Raw genomic sequence first — 27,907 nt, forward strand, 5'->3', positions numbered from 1 at the left:
TGTATTGGTTTTGCCTTCAGTTGGTTTTGGGATGAGGAGTGTGTCACATGTAAGTGATCAGTGGGCTGAGCCCTTTAGACTTTAGGAGTCATAAGATATGGAGAGGCTTGTCTGTCTATAAGATGGAAAGTGATACTTTGGGCAGGGTTTAGTAGTGTTTCGACAGCATCTGTTAACTAGTCAGACTGTTTGGGTATTTGTAAAATGTCTTGGGCTTGTTCGATTGTTTAAGGAGGGCGGTGCCAGCCACCTTCTGTGTGTGGTGTTTTTACTGGCAAGTGATGTGTTGGGCATTAGTGCAGCTCATATTGAGGTTTAGGACAGTGGTTCCCAACCTGTGGGCCGGGGACCCCTGGGATTCCGTGAAGCCTCATCAGGGGGTCCGCGGCTGCTTAAAAAATTTAATAATATTAGGTCCCAGCTATCAGTATTGACTCAGTGGGGGTCCCCCGGTTCCAATAATGATTCAGTGGGAGTCCCCGGGCTCCAGTATTGATAAAATGGGGGTCCACAGAAGTGAAAAGGTTGGGAACCACTGGTTTAGGACATAAGTTGTGGGTGGAGTGATACCCTCTGTTGTAACTTACTTTATAGAAGATGAAGATGAGTTTGTGTGTTTTTATTGTATTTGTTGCGTCCCATGCTACGGACAGCTCCCTCTGAGCTCTAAGGGTGGCACACTGGTGCTTGTTGGGGGAGGAGTAGTTCTGGTGAGACATGATGGCTTCAGACTCCAGGATGTTGGTGATATTCCAATTAGTGACACAGACCATGACGATGAAGTCTTAGTTCAGCTTGAAGTAGCCATGCACCAGCATTGGTGTGGCTGATTGTTTGGACTGGTGAAAGGTATCTGACCAGCCCGATGAGGTTCCAAGTGAAGCAAATGCTAGTTCTGGACTGGGTCTGACACTGGTCCAGCCAGAAGATGTCCCACGGAAAAACAGACCAAAAGGTCTGCTGGGTCTGACCTCTGCAATCTGATCAGTCCTAGGGGATTCCATGGGCAAGAATAACAAATTATCTGCTTTGTCTGGACTCTGGAATCTGACTCACCTGAAATTACAAGGAGAAGAATTCTGAAGGATCTGATGGGCCTGCACCCTGGCATCTGACTAAATGAGCTGGTTCCAAGGTGAAACATATCAAAGGATGTTGCTTCATCTGAACTATGGTATATGATAAGCCCAAGAGGGTTACAAGGGAAAGCAAGGGTTTGCTAGGTGTGGACTTTGGCATCTCCCCTGCTTGAGGAAGCCCCATCGGAAAGTGTACCATAGGGTCTGCTCTGTCTGGTTTCTGGTGTCTGACCAGCCTGAGAAGATCCCATGGAGAACTGTAGCATAGAGTCAGCTGGATGTAGACCCTGACACCTGGCCAGCCCAAGAATCCATGGGTTTGGACTCTGGTGTTTGACCTTCCCAAGGAGGTACTAGTTGGAAATGAAGCTAAAAGTCTGGGTTCTGCCATATTTCCCAGCCTGTAGAAGTTCCAAACTGAAGCACACCAAGGAGTCTGGACTCTGGCACCTTTAAAGCTTGATGAGGTTTTAAAAAGAAGCAGACCAAAGGGTCTAGATTCTAGCATCTGTCCAGACCAAGGCAGGTACAAAAGGAAGGGAACTGAAAGGTATGGGGTTACCTTGGTTGAATTCTCATTGGAAGAGGCTAAATAGAGGTTACATTTTCAACCATGTCCTGCTCTCAGAAGGCCTTTCTCAAATCTTACATGTGCTGAGGTGTTGCAGATCTCAGAAAAGTGTGCCACAAAATGTGCCTGAATGGTGCTGTGTCCTGGCGAGATGGTGCGAGGTTCATTGGTGTAACCTTGCTGAACAGTGTCAGCCTTCTGTGCGTATTGGTGGCTGGAGTGAGCGGGTTTATGGGAGAGGGTCAAGGATGGGATTATGATGAGGTTTGTATCTCTCAACGTACCTACATCTCTGGAACACAGTGACGAAGATGCTTTTATATACATTGGGGTGGAGTGTACTTTGTTACACAATTTGGGTTAGCAGAGTAATAATGTGCCTTTGATATTACTGCTGGCACCTGCAGTAGTTCAGGTATGCATGCCATCAAACTGTTTATGGCCCAGGCGTGATCCTACAAGAGGGAAAGCAGGATGATCATTCTGATGTCAACTGTAGGTGCACTCAGGTGCCACTGTGAGGGCTATTCAGCCCTCCAGTAACTTACTAGCTTTATAGCAGCATCACATGATGAGAATGTATGTGGTTGTGGCAATACGTTTAAGTGTACTAGAATGACTGAAAGGTACCCAGTTGTCCCACCTCCTCTCCGTCCAAATCCATTGAATATGCCTAATTCAAACCTGAGAGTGTATCCTGTATGGATGTAACCAGTGTAAAGGAGGAGGTGCTGACAACAGACATTCACAGCCCGTGCCCTACACATATGTATCTTGAAGATATATATATATGTAGAGATGTAACAAACCTAACCCCACATATATGTAACTTAAAGAGGTGTATATCTTGAAGGTAATTATGTAGATCTAATCCTGTTAAATACATCATCATGAAAACCAAAGGTAAAAGTGATGTTATAGTTATGTGTGGTTACTTTGCATTAACAAAAACAAATCTTCCACTGCTTATGACATCACATACAACAACACTTGTGTTCTGTGACATCATTGATAACATTACTGATGACAACTGAACTGACACCATTGACAACAACACTGTTCACAGCGAGGCCGTGAGTTATATATAACTGTTGAATATCAATGCTTTTTTTTGGTTTACAATGCTTTGTTTAAACTGGCATTTTCACATAACTATAACGTCACTTTAACCGTTGATCTTTATACGTCACTTTAACCTTTGCTTTGCACAGAATTTCTAGGGTTTTTTAAATGTAAAGTAATATTTTATTACTATAGGTAAAGCCAATTCCATGCTGCATATGGCCTTCCGCCATCCAAACCCCATGGGCAGCCAAATTCCTCCCTCTGGGACTACTCCACAAGGGCTAGGGGGGCAGGATATCCCTATACTGCCCCCTTATATATTTTTAAGATTTTCAGGACTCGAGATTAGGTCCCCGAGTCCTGTAATGGCCGCTGCAACATTTGTGTTCCTACTGCGTCCTGCCAATCAGAGCAAAGCAGTGAGGTCACACAAGGAAAACTAAGCCCAGTCAGAACACTATTTTTTAAAGGTATGCTCGCAGGACTCTTGCAGATGTCCTGTGAACCCATCTGTCCAAATATACAAATATTTATGAAACATAATTTCTCAAAAAAACTAATGAATGGATTTACACCAAATCACAAAAAGCAAACTTTCTGGACCAAGATCTAGCTTCCTACCAAATTTAGTGTAATTCCCATCAGCAGTTTTCAGGCTATTACGTTCTAAAAACATCTGGAAAATGTATGGAGATTTTGAGATTTCGTGCCCCTGCCATGCACAGTTTTTTTGTAAACAATGTTACTGCAAGTATTACATTGATATTATCAATGATATTATCAAAGATGTCATGCGTGCCGTAATTTGTTTTGGTAATTAGAAGTGCATGGCGAGGGGGCGAGTTATAGTTATCTTAGGGCACAAATTATAGTTACTTAAGATAACTCTGAAATTCTGCTTTAAATGTGACAGTCACGTCTGCTGGGGACAAGCACCTCTGTCACTTTTTCAGTAGGCTGAGGAGCAGTGCTGTCACTCTTTCAGAAGAGTGAGAAGCACAGCTGTCATTCTTTTGGTAGTGCTGAGACAGAGAGTTCTCCAAAACGTTTTATAGGAAACTGACCAGGATCAATAAGTCATTTAATTTAGTTCTTATAAATAGAAGAGACTCTTTTAGGAGAGGTGTGGCTCCATCACAAGCGGTCCTGAAATAAGGTTTGTATAGAAGTTCAGGAGGAACGTGCAGATGTTCATTGCATGAAAAGGTGGAAAATTGATGGCAAATTGTACACAGCTGGGATGGTTTACTCAAAACCAGTAACATAACAAATATACCTGGGGCAGCTATAAGGGAGGAATAGTAAACTAAGGGCAAAACTGAGCTTGAGACGGAGAAGTCAAGTTTTTAAGGGCACAATTAATGGGCAGGCTGGCTAGACGCGGGATTCTCAGCTACTATCAACATGTATTTGTATGTTTAACTAGGCGTAATTGTCTCATTGGCTGATCTCCCATGTGTCTTCTCTGCCCCAGCCTTCTAAGAGAACAAGAGCTGTCAGATCCCTAAATTTCCATCATGGCCCCACCAGAACCAAACCTTTTATTCTGCAGAGTATGCTAGAGCAACGGGGACGAAGGAATTGAGAAAAGGTGTAAAATCAGTGCACTGCGCAGTTTTGGAACATGCGGCCTTTGATTGGCCAATAGAGAGCCACACTTACCGTGCACAATGAGATAAATCTGTGAGGTGTGCGGCTTGTCCTCGGTCTGGTAAGAGCAGGTATAGAGGCCCTCGTCATACATGTCCACCTCTGTGAGCATGATGCTATATTCCACTTGGTTGCTGGTGAGCAGTTGTACCCGGGGGTCGATTGACCACTTGTCGGTACCAGCATACAGGATGTTGGATCGGTTCAGCCATGCCACGTGCGTCACCTTGTTGTCAATGGAGCAGCTGGAAGACCAAGCACAAAGAAGGGTTTACATCACTCAGTGTTATAGAGCAGAGAGAGGATGATACAGAACTGTGGACCAGAGAAGAGAGAATGGTGTGTCTGCCACTCAAGGAATATACACCCAACATCATTTAAATACTGAATTCAAAAACAGGTTGATGTAGGTCAACAAACCAGCAACAATTTCTTTTAGTTGTGCACCTTGGCTTTAATAGCCTTCTCTTTTTGGGATCTCATTGCTTGTTAAATTGTTCATTTGTATATTTGATCATTTATAAGGTGCGATTGCATTAGAAGGATTCAATAGCACCAAGTCTCTTGTCCTGCCTCATTAGGGTCATTGTAGTTATTCAAGTGGAAAAACGTTTCTATATTTTGGCTCATTACAAATATTATGTGTTTTGCTCTGCCTGGAGCTGATAAGAGGATTTCAGCAGTGCTTGTTTGTGCTGTTTTGTGAGCAGTTTAATATTCATACAGCATAATGCCTCAGCACATGGTCAAATAATAATAAAGGGATGCTCTTCTCTGCTAAGCCATGTCTCTACCATCATGGTTAGAATACTGCCCTTAACATAACACACCCACAGGATCAACTACCCTATCTCATCAAGGTAAGAGGAAAAGGATGTATATTTACCTTAATGACATACTGGTGGGCAATATAATGGGTGTGATGTGACCATATGCACACACCACCCCATAGAAACTTAAATGTTTGACTGCAGAAAAATGTTTGGTGACTGCACAGAGGCAAATCAACAGCAACGCCTATTATCAAATGCCTGCCTTGGCTTAAATAGTCTTTCCTGGTTTACCATTTCATAAATATATATTTGAAATGGGTTTCTTTTAAGTGCATGTCCTGGGAGTCTGGTTTGAAAATAAATGAATTAACTTGAAATTTTACGAAGTTTTTTTAAACCACTAGATAGCTATCATGCAGTCAGTTTTAAGAAAGTTGAAATGTTTTATTTGCTGAGAAATCGTCTGGAAACAGAGAATTCGTTCAGAAAAAGCTTTTGTGGGGATTTTGTTTGTTTTTTCAATTAGAAAATTCGTGGCATTTCAGTCGGGAGATTAAGGCAGTTCCTAAATTTTGGTAAGAATGCCACTTGTCAAATTCACGAAACTTTGTGTGATATTGGCTTTTGTCACATACAACAGTACAATGTGCTGCATAAATGCTATAGTTTTGGTTCACATGGGGTATTATTCAGCTATGCATTCTGTTTGTAGAACTCCTCCACATAGAAATTGACCCCCAGATAACACTGAACAGTCTCGGTATGACAGAGAAATTCTTCACCACCGAACACTACAATACATTCACTTCTGAGAAGACCTGGGTGAAATATCCATTACAGAGGCATAAAAAAGTAATTTTAAATTACGTTTGTTACATGAAATTCCTGGATTTGGGCTGTTTACACAACAGTTGTGATTTGCACTATTGTTTTTAGTACAAAATGTGTTGTTTAATCCAGAACTTTGAACTAAACCGCTAACTGGTGATTTTGCATTTTGTGTAATACTTTTAGTGTAGAATTTCGCACAATTAAGTAAAAGCAAACTATAGGAACTTTGCACACCACTACACCCTACCTACTGTCACCCTACAAGGGCTCAGGAGGGCCCTTAGACCTCACATCTTCCCCCAGCCCTTCAGGCCTTCAGGTCCATGTTAAGGTTGCAGAGACGGTACAAGACCTCAGAGTGCCTGGGCCCAGTGTATACGTAGTCTCAAGGCACAACCCTCTGGGTGTGGCCTGTCAGGAGGTGCATGCTTTCTGTTGGAGAGGCACAACTGGGGAAGGCTGAGTCATATGTATAAATGCTTTTTAATGAAAATCATTTTAGCGATCTAAGAATGAGGAGAACTATGGACTGTTACTACAATGAGATAAAGTCTGTAGGCACGTGTTTTGTACATTGATTATCATAGATTACCATAACAGGAAAGTTGGTTGGTGTTGTTTATCCCACTCACAAACCCTGGGTTTTGAAGACTGTTACTGTGATCCTTCTTGGTAGGTCCTCTTATGAGATATTCACAGGTCATGGGCTAAGAGGGACCCCCTGAAGGAAGCCCCTCCCCCTTGCGTCACCAGTGCTGCAGTAGCCTCGATTATGTCTTTGGTTGTGACTCAATTTCTCCTGTAGATCTACTAGTATTCCCATGCCCTACTCCTTCATCTTGTATTCTGTGGTCTTAAGCTCTAGTGTGAAGCCTGGAATGCATGCAAATCAGAAGGTATGGTTCGGAAGTGATGTCACAGGGAAGCTCCACTGGCTCCCCACCCAGGAAGGCCGCCAGTTCAAAATTCTCACGCAAGCATTTTTCACAACATGGCACCAGCGCACGTCAATCGCGGCTTCACTTCCACCAACGAACCAGACGACTTCGCTCAGAATCACTCGCGCACACCCCCCGCATCCACTGAAGCAGAACGGGAGGTTGATCATTCTCCTGTCAAGCCACCAAACCCCAAAACCACGTACCACAACACTTCAGGGCCTCCTCCTCACTTAGAGACAGATGTATCAAAGATCCGTTTTGCATTTCTTAAATAGCAAATTTTAAGAAATCGCTATTTAAGAAATGCAAAATGGGATGTATGAAATTTGCGATTCGGTAATAGCGATTTCTTAAAATTCGCAATCGCTATTACCGAATCGCAATTAGAGAATACGACTCCATTCATCCCTACAGGCCTGTAGGCGAATAGGTGTGAATAGTTTTGCATATCCCAATTTGTGAAGTCCAGTTAGGAATTCACAAATTATGTAATGCAAACCTCAGGGTGCTGGGGGCCCAAGGCCCCCTCTGATGCACCCCAAAAAAATATGTGCAGACATGTGAAGCACACACATGCCCTAGGAGCATTGCGCGCTACATGTCAGGTTTAAAACTGCATTTATAATGCATTTTTAAAAACTGCACATGCTTACCACCAAATTGGATTTGGTGGTAATTGAATTTCCTAAATGCCCAATTCGCATTTAGGAACTGCTTGGTACATGTGCTTTGGAAATCGCAGATAGGAATTTCCTATTTGCGATTTCCTATTTAGAGAATCGCAATTTATGATTTTCTAAATGGGGTCGCAATTTTAAGGCATCGCTATTTTAGGGATGCCTTAAAATTGCACAGCGAATGCCTTTCATACATCTTGAAATACATTTTTGCGAATGCAAAATTGCTTGATACATCTGGCCCTTTTTGAGTTCCGCAAGAAGCCAAAGGACTGGTTTTGCAACTAATCATCTTGCGGAACTATCGAGACTGCCTGTGCTCAGGCCCAGCCTCACCATACACCTACACTCACTTACTCAGCGCCTGGATACCCTCACTGGTGAGAGAAAGCACTCTACAAACCACCTTACATTACATTATTAATGTCACAGACAGTGGCGGCCGGCATCTTTAGGAGGGAGGGGGGCGGGCGGGTGGGACACACACACTCATTCTTTCACACACAGACACGCACGCACGCACATCCATTAACAACACTCATACCATTCAAACATGCACACATGCACCAAACATTCATTTTAAAAGATCGCACACACTCATTCTTTCACACGCATGCACCCACACACATCCATTAACAACACTCATAACACTCAAACATGCACGTGCACACCAAACATTCAATTTAAAACATCACACACATACACACACACTTACTTACCTTCAACCTCCCAGTCCCAGGAGGGTTGGGACTGCTGCCTTCCCTCGGTCAGCCAATGAGGGATGGCAGCAGTCCCAGCCTCGTCACAGAGTGGGATGGGGTCAGTGAGACTTCTGACCCCACTCTGTGACGAAGTGTCACTGATTGACGCTCGCCCTGGGCACTTCAGGGCTTAAACCTGAAGGGAGAGTGTCGATTGGTGACACTTTCCTCGTCACCCAGGGGAGGGCCTCGAGGCACCTTTGCTGAGCCGAGGAGGTCACGCCCATAGGAGCTGTGGCCTCCTCAGCCCAGCAAAGTTCAGCTCAGGCAGCCAGGAGTCTGCGCAAATCGCGCATGTCTGCTATTGCTGCCTGACCTGAACATGGAGAGTGTCTGTCAGGCTGACCTTTGTTCAGCCTGACAGACACTCTTCATGAGGGGCAAAAGGTGGGGGGGCATGACCCCTCCGCCCTAAAGGACGGGCCGCCACTGGTGACTCACAGAGGAACTATAAGACTGTTTGAAGCCAGATATGATATACTTTCATTTAGTAATGCTATACAAGGCCAAATAGGGGGTCACAGTGAATGGCAGGTATGACGTCACATAAAAGGGCGAATTGGGCTTCGAAACAAGATTTAGAGACACAATAACACATAAGTCGTGTTGATTTTCCGATAAGACAAGGAAGTATAAAAAAATGACATATCTGACTTGGAAGCCTCAAATAATGCAGGTGACACAGAAATAAATCGATTGAGTCTTGCTGGCTGGTTCATGCAGAAGCAAATATCTGTGCCGAAGGAGACCCGGACGCCACATAATGTACTTGCACCCTCAGTCAGCGTAATATTTATTTCCCATGACGAGCTTTCAGAAGACTATCAGGAAACATAACCACACGTGCGGTTTCCCATCTGCGCCTCCCCGTCTCTCCCCGCGTGGCTGATGGAATTGCAGGATAATGTGCCACGTTAATGGGAAACCGCGAGCCCGGGGCCCCCGAGATGCAAAATGTCACACGCGTATAATTGCCTGACCTGGAAGCGCCGGAGTGGGGCACCTGTGGACCGGAAGCAGCGGAGCGTGGCCGATTAACCGCGCCAGATGCGACCCCGCAGTCATCGAGCAGATTCACTCCGGCGACCCGGGACCCCCGGCGCCCCCTCGGGGACACTTGGAAACTTCGCGAAGTAGTTTCAAGTTCCGCGACAGATGCGGCTGAGCGAGCAGACGGTCCTCGATGAGGCTGCCGAGCACTGGGGGTGGCGGGGGCAGGGACAACCGAGGTCGAGCATCAAATTGTCTTCCAGCGTGAGCCGAGTGTCCCCTCGGAGGACGGCTTCAGGTGCAGCGGGGTTCAGGGGCTCAAAGTGCTCTCCATCTCCAGAAGGGCGAGGGCTGCTCGCGAGACGGTTTCACGCGGCATCAAGCGTTCCTTGTGCTTATTAAAGAGCCCGGCGAAGCGGGGGAAACGATTTCTCCGCCAAGGCTTAAATCCTGAACCAATCCCGGCCTGGCGGATGCTGCCGGGAACGCTGGGTCCCCGGTTAAAGGATTGGATCTACTCTCCGGGGAGTTGCTGAGTCTGGAGTTCCTGGGTGTGCACTTGATGTTTTCTTATAACAGAACACAGGTTTTTTTCTAAACAATAAAAGGATAACTTTGCAATTAAGTTTGATTATGTTTTAACTGGTAATACAACTTACACACATTGGTTTCTTCATATCTACTTTTCTTATTCCTTCAAGCGTTCGGGGACATGTTTGAATTACTTTTCTTTTTCTTTCTCTCTGTGGGGTTCTTTATCTACTATGTTTTTTTTTTACCCTTTACTTATTATAATATCTGAGTATTTTGTTTCTTTTTTCAAATGATTTGTTTATACAATTTACAGCCCTGAATAAGTCTTTGGGAGTATTCTCCCGTGACGAAACACGTGTTGGCTTGTGGCTTGTGTCTTCAAAATACCTTGTGACTTTCTGAGGATTGGATGTGCTGGGACTTCAGCTTCATGATGATTCTTCTTCAATAAATCTCAGGAATCTGACTACGTATCTATGAATTGACTGTGCTTATCGTTGATTACGGATTACTGTATTGTGATATTGTATTTATAATATCATCATATTTGTTTGAGTGCCTCACACAGATATTTACTGGTGATTTTGCACAACTTGCACTGAATACATGAATGAGTTATGCAATATGCAGTCTCAGTTTGCGATCATGTTGCTGCCATTGGCTCTCGGATATGTCATGTCACATCCGACATGCCTAGTATCTGGTTCCGATTTCTACCACTAGTTGAGTAAGTTAGACAGATTCACCAAGATTGGTGCATGAGTAGGTGTGACTTACTTTTTTTTTTACCACTCTTAGCTTACTCGTGGGTTTCAGAAGCAAGCCAGGAGCTCGGAAGTGGCTGGACGCACATTGTATGGTTTTGGTTCACAAGGGTGTTGTTTAGCTATACATTCTGTTTGTAGCACTCAGCTACAGAGAACTGGACCCCCAGAGAACACTGAGCTGTCTTGGTATGACAGAGAAATTCTTCACCAACAAACACTACAATACAAACAATTCTAAGTAGGCCTGGGCGAAATTCCCATTACACAGGCATAAATGTATGTAATTTTGCATTTCTTTTGTTACACGAGATTCCCGAATTTAGGCTGTTTTCACACCATGTGTTTTGCACTGTTTTGTAGCACAAAATGTGTTGTTGAATCCAAAACACTCAAATATATAATTATTTGCTGTCTTTGCATTTCGTGTAATACTTTTAGTGTAGAATTCCACACAATTACATAAAATCAAACTACGGGGATTATGCACACCACTACATCTTACCTACTGTTAACAAACAAGGACTCAGGAGGCCCCTGATTATCTATACTAGGCCTAAGCCAAATTTTAATTACACTAGAATAATCATAATCATTTCCATGATCATGCATTAATTTTGTGATGCAGAATTACATAATTACGCCACCTTGAGTAATTAAGAGTAATCTAGGGCACAAATCCTACTGCAGGAGCTGTAATTACACTATAGAGAATTACCTCAGTTATACTGACAACTAATCTATATGTATCAGTTCACCTTCCAAGATTCAACGCTAAGCACTTTTATCAAAAATCATTTATCCATATGCCAAACTAATTCTTCTTTGCTATATAAGGACTGATTCAGCGCCTCCAACTCACAGATTCTTAAAATGACTTTTATTGTCATGCCAATGACTTGCTGATTGGTTCAAGTAAGACCAAACATTAACACCAGACAATCAGTTCACAGCATACCCAGGGACGTCTTCACGATTATATATTAGCTCCTTTGCCCTACAGAATTCATTGGCTACTTGTGTACAGAAAAGTTACTTTGGGCTAAATGATTATCTACAAATTTATTACACAATGCTCATGTTCATCTTTTGCCACATTCTCTGTACAATCTGAGGTAATATATGAAGTATTTATTGTTGAGCTAAGTGATTTCCAACTAAGAGTCTTCCAATAGGATGAAAGCAAGTAGAAACCAGGATTTTTCAAAGTGCATATAATTATCTACCCCTGTAGCCATTGGCGGACTGACGTATAGTTGAATCAGGAGCCACGAGGGCTGAGTCACACGTCAGTAACACTTTCATCATGGAAGGTAACCTGTGGTGACCTCACTCTAAAACAGTTAGAAGAAGGGAGCATTTACAGGAGATAGGACCTTGCAGCTCTCAGACTTGGAGGGTCTACCATGGAAGAGTGATGTCCAGATGGGCCAGTGTCTCTGAGAGGCCATTATCACTCCTGCAGATTCATTCACACCTCGGGTTGTGCCTTCGGGAGAGCTCAGGGCATGCCTCTTCCTGCAGCAGAATTGGAAGTACTTGATTAATTGGTAGAGAACTTACTCTCCTCTGTACACGTGACCTACTCTCCCTGCTGCAGTGTTGAACCCGTGGACATATGGAATGAGCGTCTTGTCAGATTTGCACTCTGGCTGACTTCATGTAGGGAGAGGATACTACTACATGCCTTCTCTGATCAGTACCCCCTAGAGATGGAGTATCGTGTATCAGTCACCATGAGAAACTCTCACACTTGGAGAAACTCTCACACTTGGAGTATCTTCTATCAGTGAACCTGACAAACTCTCACACTTGGAGTATCTTCTATCAGTGAACATGAGAAACTCTCACACTTGGAGTATCTTCTATCAGTCAACATGAGAGACTCTCACACTTGGAGTATCTTCTATCAGTCAACATGAGAAACTCTCACACTTGGAGTATCTTCTATCAGTCAACATGAGGAACTCTCACACTCGGAGTATCTTCTATCAGTTAACATGAGACACTCTCACACTCGGAGTATCTTCTATCAGTCAACATAAGAAACTCTCACACTTGACCCTTGCAAGCTTTGTCTATCTTGCACCTCCACCCCACTGAGTCATTCTTTCTTCAAAACACAGCTATAAATACAAAAATCATTACCAATTATATTTTCTTTAATCTGTTACGACATCGATTACCCTGCGTTAGGTTGCATTATAGCTATCTAGATAACTGTACATTTTTTTACTCAAATGCAAGGTAGATACTCTCAATTGCAGCAAATGTATAGTTTATCTTTCCAAAAATATGATAAAATAAATGATATTCCCTATTTTTGTTTTATTACCCTGTTATACTGAATTTCAGAGTAATAGGGCGATTCTCATGATGCATGAAAGCTGGCGACCCTGTGATGGACCGGAGTCCGTGTCAGGTTGGTTGCTGGCAGAGTGAAGGTGGTTCCAGCGGCAGCTGGCCAGCGGTTCCTCTGCATCCACCCAGTTTCTTGCCTCAAGCAAGGCATCTTTGCAAAGACCGACCAGTAGCGACGTCAGTGCTTGCCTCCGCATCTCCAGTTCAAACGTCACTTCTACAAAACTGCAGTGGTGTTATAATAATGGTGGTTAATTCTAAGTAAATGCCTATAACAGAGTATTAAGACAACAAATGAACCTGTGACAAGATGGAGGAGCCAATGTGTGCAGCGGACGGCTGCCCTCACAAACATCACAGGACATGGGGCATTTGGTGGGACTGCTTTGGGCTCCAGGGATTGATCTGAACATCCTTGTGTTGGCATGTGGATACAGGATTGTGGGTGGCTGTTGTGCTCTGCCTGCCATCTTTGTTTTGTTCAATTTCTGTTTGAAAACCCAAATAAAAATACCTTTAAAAAAAATAACAAATGAACCTTTTCAATGCCTTTATGAATAAAGGATCTATATTTTAGGGTTTCAATTAAAAAAAGTGACTACATTGTTGCGCCTGATCCTGTGACAGAAGATGGAGATTGTTAAAGACTATGAGACGTTCAGCAGATTGCTGAGGAAGGTATCAGGCACCTTCACCCCCGCCCCATGGTCCCGTCTCTTAATTAACACTTGTATTGGCGTTAGGAACAGGTGGCGGATATTGATCGATCGCCTATCCAGCCTGTAGGGTCTCCGCAGGTTCACGGCTTGATTTATGCAGATGAAGTGGCTCATTTGAAACACATTTCGCACAAGGGGCTCATCTCCGCCAGGTTCTAGGGTGGTGATTTAAAATGGATCATAAATCTTTGCCACTACTTACGCGGTTGCCGATCAATGTCTTGGAGTGTAAATCAAAGATTATAAAACATGGATGGGCTCACGCTAGCAGACAATGAGAGCGGTGAGGATTCCTAGAACCAGAGGCCAATAAAAAAAGCATAAAGCATACTGAGGAGGTATTCAGGGGGCAAACAATCACCAAAAATGCCTAAACCTATGCCTGGTAGACTTACGGCCATGAGTTGGGAAATCCCACGGTTCCACAGAGATCCCGATGAACAGCAGAGATCCCAACGTTAGTAGGCCTACTCTTTGTCCATTGCTCAAACTCCAGTAGGTTTTCAATATGGCAGAGAGTCCGCTAGGGTACGCCTGGAGGAAGTGTGAAAAGCACTTTTTTTTTTTTTAATGGCACAAAAGCATTTTCCATGGAAAACATTTGCCCCCATGTAAAGCCTCCTTGTCGTTCATCAGTGTACTCTTTCCTTTCTACTGCGAAAACAGAATTACTCATGCTCTCCTCACTAGCGACCAACCCGTATCCTACAGTGCTGCAAACAACTAAAAAACATTTGTCGTTCCACTACAAGCCCAAAGTAACCTGTTTCCTCCTACACCGCTATCATCGTGGTTCTGACATGCTATAGTAATCGGATACCAACCGGCCACGTTGTCAGTGTAAACTCATCTTGTTTATTACAAAGGTACCCACTTTGACTTGGTCCTACTTGACCCCTCTTTTGACATCTACATCCTGTCATGGCACATGGGATATGATAACTAATTTGCTGGTTCTTCTCCATCATCATCATTTCTCCATCCAACACCAGCTTGTCTGGATTGGCATTACCGTATCTCACCCGCTTCCAGCGGCTAGCAGGATTCTCCAGTAGTCATCCTCTCCCTTATTGTTTTTTAACTATAAGCAGCGGGTCAGGAAGTTTTGTTGTCAATCACAGAAGCAAGATCTACCAGTACTCAGTCGATGTACAACTTTAACTGAGAGCCTCAACAAGCCAAGGCTGTGATCGGGTCATAGATTTGTTCAGTATCATCTAATCCTGGGTGTTAAGTGCCTCCCTAAAACATAAAACAACAAAGACCTAATCCATTCTCTTTACCAAGAGCAGCCTCCAAGGTCAAATCCAGGACTGTCGCCTCAGCATGAAGCTGCATCGACTCATGGACAAGACCCCGCAAGCACAACGCCTCGCTTCTGAGAAGCCACCAGTCCTGAGTATAACAAAGCAAGACATTCTTCAGCTGTACTTCAGAATCACTTTCTAATCTCTGTGCCTCTCAGCATGGTACCAGAAAATCGTTGCCTAAAACAATATTGTGTCTTAAATATGACCCCCCCTGGAGTTAATGATGGAACATCTACGCCCAATGGAGTGACATTTTTGTAAATTATATTTAGGGTACAACATTTTGTTTGCTAATTTTTCTTCAACGATATTTTAGCATAAACCCACAGCTTCCTTCATGGACTATCGAAAGTAAAATAATTTGATTTCCACCACAACAGATGGGCCACACTTTCATGCCCACATTAACCTCAAAATCTGGTGCACCACCTTCAGGGGAATTGCAAACAGTTTACCCAGTCTGGAAAAAATATTCCATGATCTCTGCAGCCTAATGCAATACACCGAGCCATGGCATGGTTTGCCTTCAATTCACTAGGTGCAAAGAAGACAAGTCTTCTATGTGCAGCTCTCCAGTGGTTCCCAGCTAGAAACATGACACAGGCTCAGATATAACCCTATTAGGATAGAGCTCCCCTCTGTACAAAAAACAGGTGCAGCACTGAAAGCAACAGAGCACTATCTCCTCTCTCTTAAAGACACACAAGCACACACACACAACAGGTATTGGCTGTGTAGTGACTTTGAAACATCCCATGAAGTGCACAGTGAGTAAAGCACAAGCCACAACATACAGAACAGAGTCAGCATAGGCAACAGCAGTACAAGCTTGACTCTCACACATCACGGGCTACATGAACGAAACTGATACAGCACAGGCAGCGCGCGCGCACACACGCACACACATAGCACAATCAATCTGTATTCGTAGAGTGCGGCTACTCACCCGTGAGGGTCTCAAGGTGCTGGGGGGCAAAGGGGACGGGCCTCATCCTAAGAGCCACGTCTTGAGGTTCTTCTTGAAGATGGTGAGCGACAGGCTTTGTCTGAGGTGCAGGGGGGGGGTTGTTCCAGCTCTTTGCTGCAGTGTAGGTGAAGGATCATCCTTCGGTGGTGGTTTTGTGGATCCGAGTGATGGTGGCCGGGGCCATCTGGGCGGAGCGGAGGGATCTGTCAGGGGTGTGGAAGGGCACGCAGTGGTTCAGGTAGGCTGGCCCTGCGTTGTGTAGGGCCTTGTATGTGTGGGTGAGAAGCTTGAAAGGGATTCGCTTCTCGCTTCACGTGCTCCTTGAGTCTTAAACATCCTCTCATATGCATCCCCTGACAACTGCACGAGTGGAGCACAATCAGCAACAGTACACACATCCTCACAGCTTCATGACACAGAACATGTACAGCAGCAATGTAAGCTTCCCTCACAATAAAGAACAGGTTCACACGTACAGCAGCCGTGCAAGCTCCTGCCACACTGACCAGGCACAGCACAGACGTAGCTAATATCTGCTTGGATTCGAGTTTTACTGCAGCATATTTGTCTGAATTTCAAAATAATGGAACAAGGCCTAATTTACAATCAAATGAGGCTAAAGGTAGCTGTAAATTCTATTTTTTTTTTGCTTTTTGGCACAGCAGAAGCTCCAGAGAATAGAAAACATGGATGAACACACAATTAGGTATGCGCTCCACGAATTGGACCTTCATTGGTATGGGAGTGTGTTAGGGAGCCAGCAGGAGGCAGCCTCTGGGACGCCAGGAAATAGAACTCAGTTTGAGAAATCCATAAATGTCACAAAAAAGGTTCTGCCTCCAGAAATGAGGGCACCGACCAGGAATATTGAAGAGTGCTGGTAAGCTAGGTTCGTTGTGTGTGTGAAATACTTTGACGTCCCTAATACATTCGAACCTGACGTTATTGGAGTCGCGGCCGGTAGATTTAGTAAGCCCCAAATGAAAACAGAGAAAAAGAAAACTGGCAGGTGTCTTTCATCCCTCTCTTAATATCCTAAGGCTGGAAATCAGAAATGTATCTCTCAGCATCCCTCTAGCGCCTGGTGTTATGCCGCAGCGCTCGCCGCGGCCACAGGCTCAGGTTGCCGCGGCGCGGCACGTCAATCTCGCCGCGGCCGACGCCCCGGTTGCGAGGATCGCCGCGGCCGGCGCTCGAGTTACGGCAACCACCGCGGTTGACGCTTGGGTCGCGGGGAATGCCGCGGCTCAGGCGCAAACCAGGGAGGCTCCTAGGAGCCGGTTTAAGGGTCGCGGCACTCGCCGCCTCCCTTATTATAAATTGTACCGTAAAGGCAGACGCGGCATGGCCGCTTACAGCGCGTGATGCGCCTTACCGTTTCTTGCTTGTTTTCATACCACTTACCGATATCCTGGGAACGAAACAGAACCCTTACACATGGTGCACTTTATACTTGTCCCTTCTTCCTCCCAGCATGCTGACCACTTCCTCTCTGCCCAGCATGCATTGTTAGACGCACATAACTGATTCACCATTGTTTTCTTTTCCCCAATCCAAGATGGTGGTATTTCTACTTCCTGCTTTCTACTTCCTGTCTAAGGGTATATAAAGGGATCTCAACTACTTGTCCATTGCGTTGCAACACTCCTTGGTGGTAGTCACGCTCTGATTGCTCTCCTCTTGCGAATCCTGTCTGTTCCTGTCCTGCCTCGTTTTTTCCAGTCTTCCTGATTTTTGGTCCTAACGTCCTGGTGTCCTCCTTTCATTTCAGGGAGTTCCTGTGAAGGTTTTTTACCCTACTGGGGTTTTTCCTCTGGGACTCCTTCTGGAGGGCACGGACTGTAGTGGTTGCTCATACCCAACAGCACCGTGGCTACTGGAAGGGGTCGCCCTTACCTCGGCCAGAGCAGAACCTGCCGGAACAAGGACCGTTCCCCTACGCCTCTCATCCTTGACGGTAAGACCATGGAAACTCGTGACACCTGGTCCTTCAACCGCATTTCCACCACCCTATATACCTTTTTTACATGGTAGTCTATGGAGCGAGGCACATCCATACATAAAGTGGTTCCCTTGAGTGCCATTGACAAAAAATACAATACAATTGCTTTAAGCCAATGTTTTTTTTATTTTAAATTGCAGAGTGTGTTTCAACGTTCACAACAACAATTTGTTTTGCAAAAACTCTTATAAAACAAAGCAGAAATTGTCAGAAGGCTAGCAGGCAGTTCCAGACCTATTATCAGTATTTTTTTTTGTTGCTTTTGCTCATATCGCGTCATCAGATATGGTAGTCTGAATCTTTAACTGACCACTAAAGCCACATTTGCTGATTCTTGAATAAACCTATCATTTCTTGAGTTCCCACTAGCAGAATTTCCTCCTGATGAATTACCATCTTTACGTTTTTGGTGCTCATGGTGGTATGAATTACTAGTGATCGGGCATGGGCCCAGTAACACAGTTTATGGGCAGCAGGAATTATGAGTTATGGTGAAACACTGCAGATCTACACAACTGGAAACAGATGGAATCTCCACATGAATCGGAGAAACATAATCCAGTTCATAAGAACCAGCTTATAATGCGAAGGAGTCTTTGACCCCTGCAAATACGTTCCAGCTTGAAACAGTAGATCTGGCTTCATGAGTTACCAGAGAAATTTACAAACCACTCATAATGAGGCCCTAGAAGATAACATTCTAACTACCCTCACCTGGCAATAATGAGGCGTATGGTAATTATGAACCAATGAATCAAATGAGGAATAAAAGCAGAAATCTGTGTTTTTGTTCACATTTCTGATGTTTTTCCCCAATCGCAATGCACTTTTTCCCCCATTTACTTTGCACCAAGATTATTGTGACCAAATGTCACTGTGGGTAAGACGCTGGATGAAGCCATTCTTACAACCCTAGCAATTCTTGAGAGGTCATCAGGGATTTAAAATGATGGCAGCAATCTGACGTGTGATAATGCTGCCAAAAGTCATCCCAACAATGACAGATCTACTGCAATGACCTAAATGGGGTATGTAAGAGATTGGGTAGCTGGTTGAGGTCGGATGATCCCCTAATAAGACAGGAACCATAATCCTTGTCACAGGAAAGTCATAAGCAGACCCCAAATTAACCTGTACTCAAACCTCTGGTACATTTGCACAGTCAGGCTTAATTTAGAGGCAATGTGCAAAGCAATTATGCAACACTTTAAACAGTAATAACAGGAATAAAATGAAAACACCACCATCCCGCACCAGATTAGAAAATGGAGTAAAACAAGAACAAAACAACAACAAAAAAAGTAGAAGCCGAGATATGCAAATTGAAGAGTTATGCAAAAACAGTGCCAAGAAGAACAAAGTGCCTACTGTGGTTATCTGGTCTTGGCAGTCCGCGACTATGAGCCTGATTTAGATCTTGGTGGTAATGGTGCTGCCGTCGGATTTCCATTGGAAAACCCATCCGCCACCTTGGCAGTCCGTCTGCTCTATTTAGATGTTAGCGGTCCCATAGACGAGAGAACGCCTGAGGCCCACTGAGTCTGCTAGAAATCTCCACCCACATCAACAACACCATTGGATATAGAGACTGGCGGCGGGACTCCAGCTACTGTCCTGCCGAGCCAATCACAATGTGCCTTGGCAACTGTGGTGGTGTTACCTCCACACATGAGTTGGCGGATTGGAAGGAAAATGAGGTAGAAACCTACCTTATTTCCCATTTCCACTTCCTTTGTTGACTGGATTTGACTAGACAAGACCTGCCGTTGCTGATGCCACTGGAACATGAAGGAACCACAACTCTGTTGTCACCGGACTCGAAGGTAAGCATTCTAGATTACTTGTGAGCTTTGTTTTGTCACTTAACATTAGCTCAGAACCAGTGTAGTAACCTAGATGTTACAGTAGAATAAAAAAAAAAAACGGTGCCATGCATATGTCTGTTAAACATCTGTGTCACACATTATTGTGGCACACCTATATATAGAATAATTAGATGACATACATAATGTTTATTTTGGTGTAAGTATGTATTACCAAATGGATGCTTGCAGTGAAATAAAAAGAACATCACAATAGTAAACTACGTCCAGGTGTGCACTTTGAAATGGGACCTATAAGTGAAATTTAGTGCTTCGGGTTGTGAATGTGAGTCAGTACATGTATATCACTAGAACAACAATTCTATTCCAATGACACAATGAATTGTACTGAACCACTCAATGTGGGGCACACTGTGTGAAAGTTGGACTCAAGGCATCAAACATGTACACCTACTCTCTTGTATATTAGTCTTGCAATGTATCTCATATGTGACAGTGAAACATGTTTGGATGGAACAATTTTCCCTGGTTCTGTTGCCCTTCACTTGTCTCCTGCCTATAGTACAGGGTTGTCCTCTTCATAAATGGGCATCTATTTGGCACATATATGGCACCTCCCAGCTTTTACGTGGGAGGGGTGTTAGTGGCTGATTGAGGTAGAGTGAGCCGGAGTGGGTGATTGTATGTTTTCTACTTGCACGTGGATCTGATGTTTGTTGTGTATGTTCGGTTGTGACTTGTGTTGCTGTGTGCAAAATTCAGCTGAGTGTTGGTGTTATATTTTGGCCATTGTTGTGATGTGTGTAGTAATGCTTTTGTGTAAATGAATGTGTCATTGTGTCGGTAATTGTGGTTCTTTTGTATGTGGGTGTAGTATCAATAGTGGGTGTATGTTGTGTTTAGAATGTATGGCATACTGCGTTTTCTGCAAGTACACGTGTTGTGGTAGAATGGCAACGGATCACAGTATGTAATATGTTGTGTAGTTTGTTATGCAGGTGGACACATATGGCTGTTACATGCATGTTCTCCAGAGCCACTGCCTTTGTATAATGTACATTGCCTCCTGCGACGGGCTCCCTCCATCAGGAATCTGCTGCTAGTACAAATCCTGTAGAGCAGTTACATCTAAATATGGTTAGCTGGAATCCGCCAGCATGACGGCCAGGCAGTGCACTATGTTGCTGCGGTCGGTGGCTCAGCTGCACTATATCTAAATACGGTGGTCATAACTCTGTCGATGTGATGGAGTACTTGGGGCAGCTGCTGCGGAGGGAGTCCATCCAAGATCTAACTGACACCAGCTAGCTAGAGGCACCCACTTAGGCCTCCTGAACAAGAGTACTTTAATTCCTGGTTGCAGAGGATGGTGAGGTCTCGTGTCAGGATGCATTGCGCAGCCAAGGTCCAGCTCAGTGATGCATTGTGCTGCATTGGTTCTGAGGAGCTGCAAGGCTGCAATACAAGGTCCTGCATCTTTGTCGGGGTGGCCATCGATGATGGAGATTGCAATGCAAAGCCCTGCATCGAGGATGAGTCATTCGCTGTTTCAAAGAAGCTGTGGAGCTTGCGATGCACAGTCCTGCATCGTCGTTGAGGATGCCATCGATGAGGAGCCTGCGATGCAAGGGTCTGCGTCAAGGATGCATTGCACAGCAGCTGTTCCAATGAGGTTGCAGGCTGTGAGGGCCATGCAAAGTCCTTGTGCTGGGAGAGTTCGCAGCTGAGGTGATGCCTCTGTTCTGCTTGGGATTTGTGTTCTGCAGTAGAGGAGATCTGTCGGTTCTGCTGGATCCACGGATGGGCTGGCATAGCACCTTCAGTCCCACTTTCAATGGTCCAGGACTGGGGTGGCACCACTTAGAAGGGTAGGACTCTCAGTTGGACAGTCCTGGTTACAAGAGACTAGCCCATGGCGTCACTTTGGCTGTTCACACCCAGGCAAAGGGGCAGCAGGGCAGCACTGCAGGGCAGCAGCCCTTCAGGGTAGCAGTCCAGCATAGTGGCAGTCCTTTCAGCAGCACAGCAGTCCTTCTACCTGGCAGAGTCTTCCACTGGTCCAGAAGTGTACTGAAGAGTTGATGTGTGAGGCCCAATATTTATAACTGATGCTTCTTTGAAGTGGAAGAAACTTCTAGAGGATTTGTTTGGTGTTCAGCTTTCCTGCCTCACCTGCTGTGGCTCCAGACTAAGTAGAGGGGGTATGTAATCCTTTGTTTGAAGGCATGCCTCTCTTTATTCAGGTGTAAGTGAGGATGTGCCTAGCTCCACCCTCTCACCCTGCCAGTGATGGCCCATCCAGACACACCTAAGCTCCCTACCATGTGTGGCTATCTAGAGAGACTACACAAAGCCCAACTGTCAACTACATCCAGTCATGTGACCCAGAGACAGGCTGCAGGCAACAAATGTCAAAGGCAGGAAATGGCAACTTTCTAGAAGTGGCATTTTCAAAACTGTAATTAAAAGTTCAACTTTACCATAAAAGAGGATTTTTCTTTACATTCCCAAAGACACCACACATGAACTGTTTATGTGTTCCCATTTGGAAGATATCCTTATTAAATACAATTAGGTAACCCCAATGTCATCCTATGGGAGAGGTAGGCCTTGCAATAATGAAAAATGAATGTAGGAGTTTTTCGCTATCAGGATATCTAAAACATACAAATACATGTCCTACTTTTAAAATAAATTGCAACCTGCCCTGTGGGCTGTTTAGGACCTACTCTGGGGTGACCTATTTGTATTAAAAAGTAGGGTTTGGGCCTGGCAAAAGACTCACTTTGCCAGGTGAAAATGGCACACACACAGCAATGATAGGCCTTAGGCATTTTTAAAGACGTACGTAAGTGGGTGGTACAATAAGTGCTGCTGGTCTACTAGTAGCATTTAATTCACAGGCCCTGGGTACATATAGTGCCACTCCATTAGAGACTTATAAGTAAATTAAGTATGCCAATTGGGAGTCAGCCAATGTTAACATGTTTTAAGGAGTGAGCACACACTTTGGCACTGGTTAGCAGTGGTAACATGCACAGAGTCCTAAGTCCAACAAATCAAGATCAGAAACAAATGGAGGAGTGCGGCAAAACCTTTGGGGTAAGGCTGACAGGTCTAACAAGATAGTTTCCTCTCCTCTTTCAGCTCTCCTTAAAGATCCTCTCAATAAACACTTTGACCATCACTCAAACCCTTCTGAACTTTCTCATATAAGTGAATGAAACTGTAAAAATGTTTATACAACTTATTCCAATGTTGGAATATTTGGGAACTGAGCTAATGGGAGATAAAATTAAAGAACATAAAATGATAAGACTTTATGTTTAGGACTGGATTCACAGTTGGCAATTTGGATATTAGACCACACCTTCTCCCAGATACGCCCTCTAAAAAGGAAGAGAAAACTCCTTACAAGGTTCTAAGACGTAGACACAATACTTTTGATCAGTGATGTCATTAGCTATGTCTGATACATACCCAAAGACCGCAAACTCTATACGCGGCCTTCCCTGACCACCTGTTTCACATCCCCTAAACAACGTAGTAATTCTGGACTTCCACAATCAAAAACTTGCCCTCTGATTAACAATGAGTCCAGTCCTAGGCTGCTTTTACCCCATCATGGCTACCCGGAAGAGCTTTCAGAAGCCCGGAAACAAACCTGTGCCACTCATTCCAAAGACTTCCACTGAACACAGCTCCTGAGTTACTTACTCAAACTTTTATGAGAAAGATGCTTCTGGAGGGCAGCAACGTCACTTTTTATTCCAATGTGTCAGCAAATGTGTGCAAATGTACCCTTTGCTGCTGGGAACCTGCATTTGATGTGTCTGTAAGAAACCAACCCAATGATCTAGTGAGAGGCCTTATAACTGATCACAGTATACTAAAATAGGCCTCAGTCATAGTAACACAATTCAAGGGGGGATATTTCAGTAACTTGACAGAACAGCCAAAAGGTGCCCTCATTAAGGTGTCAAATAACCCTGGAGCAGGCCTAAATATCTGGGCACAAAACTGTAGATGAGGCCTTGATAATTGGACACAATACTTATGGGTGGGCTTGATTCCATATCCTAGAGGAGGCCTTTATACATTTATGTAATACCAAAAGAAGGTCTCAAAAACCGGAGAGGATACCCTAGAGGAGGTTTCCCCTAAATGAGAAGAATACTCCAGAGGAGGCCTTATTCCTGGACTCAGGCCTCCATATTCGGTCACATAACTCTAGAGAAGGTCACAGTAACAACATTTGTTGCATTGTGGGAGGTTTTGGTAACAGACTCAGCACCCAAGTAAAGGGCCAAGAGGATGTCTAATCAAAGGACACATTACCTAATAGAAGGCCTCAACAAGTGGACACAATACCAAATTGAAGGTGCTAATTACTGGATTGAATACAATATTAGAGGCCTCAATACCTGAAAACATAATGTTGGAGGAAGTTCCAATAATAGAAACCATACCCCCAAAGGAGCTTCAAAAACCGAGCACAATAGCCAATTGGAGGCCTTAATAGCAGGAATTGGGGCCAGATGTAGGAAACATCCAAATTGAGACTTGCAATTTGCGAGTCCCTGCGACTCGCAAATTGCAAGTCGCAATTTGGTATGCAGAAAGGTGTCTCAGACACCTTCTGCAACTCGCAATGGGGTCACAAAGACCCACCTCATCTATATTAATGAGGTGGGTCGCAGTTTGCTACCCCATTGCGAGTATGGGCACTCACGGGGATGGTGGACCTGCTGGAGACAGCCGACCACCATGTCCGTGACTGCTTTTTAATAAAGCAGTTTTTTTTTTTCTAAGTGCAGCCCGTTTTCCTTCAAGGAAAACGAGCTGCACTTTGAAAAAAAAAACCGAAACCTTTAGTTTCGGATTTTTCAGGGCAGGTAGTGGTCCATTGGACCACTGCCTGCTCTGAAAAAATATTTTTTTCTCCAGTCACAAAGGGGAAGGGGTCCCATAGGGACCCCTTCCCGTTTGCGACTGGGTTACCATCCACTTCAAGTGGATGGTAACTGCGATTCCATTTGCGACCGCTCTCACGGTCGCAAATGGAACTGAATTGCATTGCGAGTCGCAAATAGGAAGGGAACACCCCTTCCTATTTGCAAGTCGGAAATGCATTTTGCGAGTCGGATCCGACTCGCTAAATGCATTTCTGCATACCGGTGAGGCTTTTGCGCCTCGCAAACAGCCTTTTTCGCCGTTTGAGACTCGCAAACGCTTTGCTACATCTGGCCCTTGGTACCTTGGGGAGCTCTCAGTAACAAAGACCATATCAAAGTAGCTTCAATAACTGGATAATACCCAAGACGAGGCTTCAATAAGATAAAACAATACACAAGGGGAGGCCACAATAACTCAATTCAATACTTTCTAGAAGGCCCCCATAAGTCTCGCTTTAAGTATAGTGGATGCTTCAAAAATGAAGGCAATATCTAAAAAGAGGCTTCAGCAAAGGATACAATACTCAGAAGAAGGCCATAATAAATAAACACAGTACTCTAATGGGAGCCTCCATAACTGGATACCTAACCCGGAGGCCAGATGAGGCCTCAATAACTCCATCATTGCTCCAGAACTAAACATAATACCCCAGTTGAGGTCCTAATTACTGAAATGTTTGCTCTAGATGAATGCTCCAGAACCGAAGATTATACTCCCAGTGAGACTTTCTTCAATATCTGGATCATTGCTTTAGAGGAGACCTGCACAGTTAAATGCAGAGACCACCAGAAGTAGACCAAATGATGCAGATGTAGAGTCCTCAGCATTCGTAGTTCAAACTTCCTTCTAGATGTTTTGCCACTCCCTATGTTGCCCCAACATTCCTTATGTGCTCTGCAGTGACTTGTTGCCTTGTGTTACCACTATGTAGTTATTAAGTCACTTTGCAGTAAGTGGGCTTACTTGTTGAATCTTAGACCTCATTAGCCATGCTTCTCCGATGCTGGGGCATTTTCTGCCCTCCTTTACAGTTATTTGTCTTGCTGCTTTGTTTCTTCCCTTGCAGTGCTTTTGTCCTGATTCCTGCTAGTGTTAACCAGCCTTTAGTCTTTCCAATTCCTTTTGGGGTATCAAACCTAAGGCAAATATGTGTATGCTTCGTATAGGCAGAAGTAAATTGTTGCATCTGAAAACAAATGCAGAAACATATTTTGTAAAAACATAGGCTCCAAAATGTAGACTGCCAAAACCTCGATTTTGCATGTCTATGTTTTGGAGAGCATTGGGTTATAGAATTTCATGGAGGAGGGGCATCATTGTAATTTGGTAGCCCTCTTGTCCTACCAAACGTGCAGTTACCCCACTTTTTGAGGAGTTAAGCAAGTGTTTACATTGGTGGAGCCTCAGCTAGTTCGCCTAGTGTAAACCTCTGACTGGCAACACCACATCCTTTTACAGGTGTGGCTACCGTCAGTTGTAAACCCTACCAAGGCCCAATGTGAAACATGCATGTCCCAGGTAGGAAAATTGACAATAACCTGTGCAGCAGGGCCATTGTTATTTTGTTTTCTTGAAACAAACTTCCACTTTTGTTCATGGTGCCCTCTTGATAAAGTTCAATGCCTTCAGTATAGCTGCGGAACAGGTCCATCACTGGCGGTGATGCCGAGAGGCAATAGTCTCTGTTGAACCTGTGAACTGCCAGGCTGCTCAGCAGGGTCTAAACTAGCCCATTTCTTTTTTTACAAAAAATGTTTTTGCAGTGTTTGTTTTCACATGGAACAGAAATCCTGAAGGACCATGTGGCCTCAAAAGGCTCCTTGCAAGGATGCCCATCAAAGGATTATTGACTGCATGTGAAGGTCAATTTTTGTCATATCTTGATCTCGCTTCCATCTTGTCTGAGTTGCCCAGTGCTGGATCTGCGAGCAGTCATTGTTGCATCCAGGAAACAATTCCACCACTTTCCCACCAAAGTAGGAAACGGGTTACAAACTGTTATAGATGCAACACTTTGAAGACGAGATGGGAGAGTGATCTCATTTTAAATGAATTTCATGTGCCGGGCTGAGATCCCCTAGGTCTGCAGACTGGCTGCTGGCAGTGAAATTTAATTATCTGCTTTGTCCTTTAAGGCAGAGCGTTCAAACTAATTCCAGCTCCCTGGGGATATTAGTTCACGTTCTTCTGCATGGAACAGCTGTTAGATACAGATTGGACACTGCTCAAGCAATAATTGCGTTAAAACCTTGGTAAGTGTCCTCGGGAATCGCTGTAACGCTGGCGGGGGATGACCCTTTGTTGTGGACTCAACATTTTCTGTTGGCCCCCAAGGCTTGGATTTTGTGCCTGTTTTAAAAAAAATGGCTAAAAGAGCCAGTGGGGCCAAAAGTATCTTTGCCCCATTCGCTGTGCAGCGCTGTGATTGCACAGCCTGTGTTTTGCAACCTGCTCCTGTGTTTTGTTCGCTGCAATCGATGTATCAGTCATGTGCAGTTCAGTGAGGCTGGACAGAAGATTTCACAGAAATCCCACCTCATCAACATATGTGATATGCTATTTTCCAGGCTTCATCACAACAATATCTTTGCTCACCGATTGCAGAACATCCTAGTCAATTCTTTGTACTATCTCCAAAGTATCAATTTTACGTAGGACATGGCGACCTGATATTCCTTAACAGAACTTTGGGGTGCATTTTACAAAGACAAAATTACCAATGGAAGCATTGCAATAAATTTAGAATCTCACATTACAGGTTAAAAACTTCAGTAATTTATTCACTCATTGATCAATAAATCCCGTGGAAATAGTTAATATCCAATGTATTCGTCATTGGCTACTTTTTGACATTAAAGTCATAATGTAATAATTGAGCTGTTTTTACTGTTAAACATGCATTGCAGTGCACATATTACTGGCCACTGCACTCCTTGCACAGACATATTTCATTCACATTTTGGCACGAGCTTAAAGAATCCTTGCTTCAGCAAAACACCTCCACTTTCAGGATAATAGTCTTCAGCAAATGAATTTGCCATGAACTATCTCTACAAGCCATATTGCTCACTGGCTGAACACAGAGTTGCCACCCTTGCCCCAAAGGGGCTAGAGGTTGCCACAATGGAGGAGG

At 44.2% G+C, this 27,907-nt stretch overlaps 1 protein-coding gene across 2 annotated transcripts in view; it reads right to left on the reverse strand.

The window, feature by feature from the left end:
• IGLON5 (IgLON family member 5) overlaps nucleotides 1-27,907 on the reverse strand; it is an 862,707-nt gene that overhangs the window by 184,011 nt on the left and 650,789 nt on the right. For both annotated transcript variants that reach the window (XM_069201214.1, XM_069201213.1), the window contains exon 3: nucleotides 4,378-4,610. In XM_069201214.1, coding sequence (XP_069057315.1) covers nucleotides 4,378-4,610 — 233 coding nt within the window. The remainder of the gene's footprint in view (nucleotides 1-4,377; nucleotides 4,611-27,907) is intronic.

Source organism: Pleurodeles waltl, chromosome 7 (genome assembly GCF_031143425.1).
Source record: "Pleurodeles waltl isolate 20211129_DDA chromosome 7, aPleWal1.hap1.20221129, whole genome shotgun sequence".
Lineage (NCBI taxonomy): Eukaryota > Metazoa > Chordata > Amphibia > Caudata > Salamandridae > Pleurodeles > Pleurodeles waltl.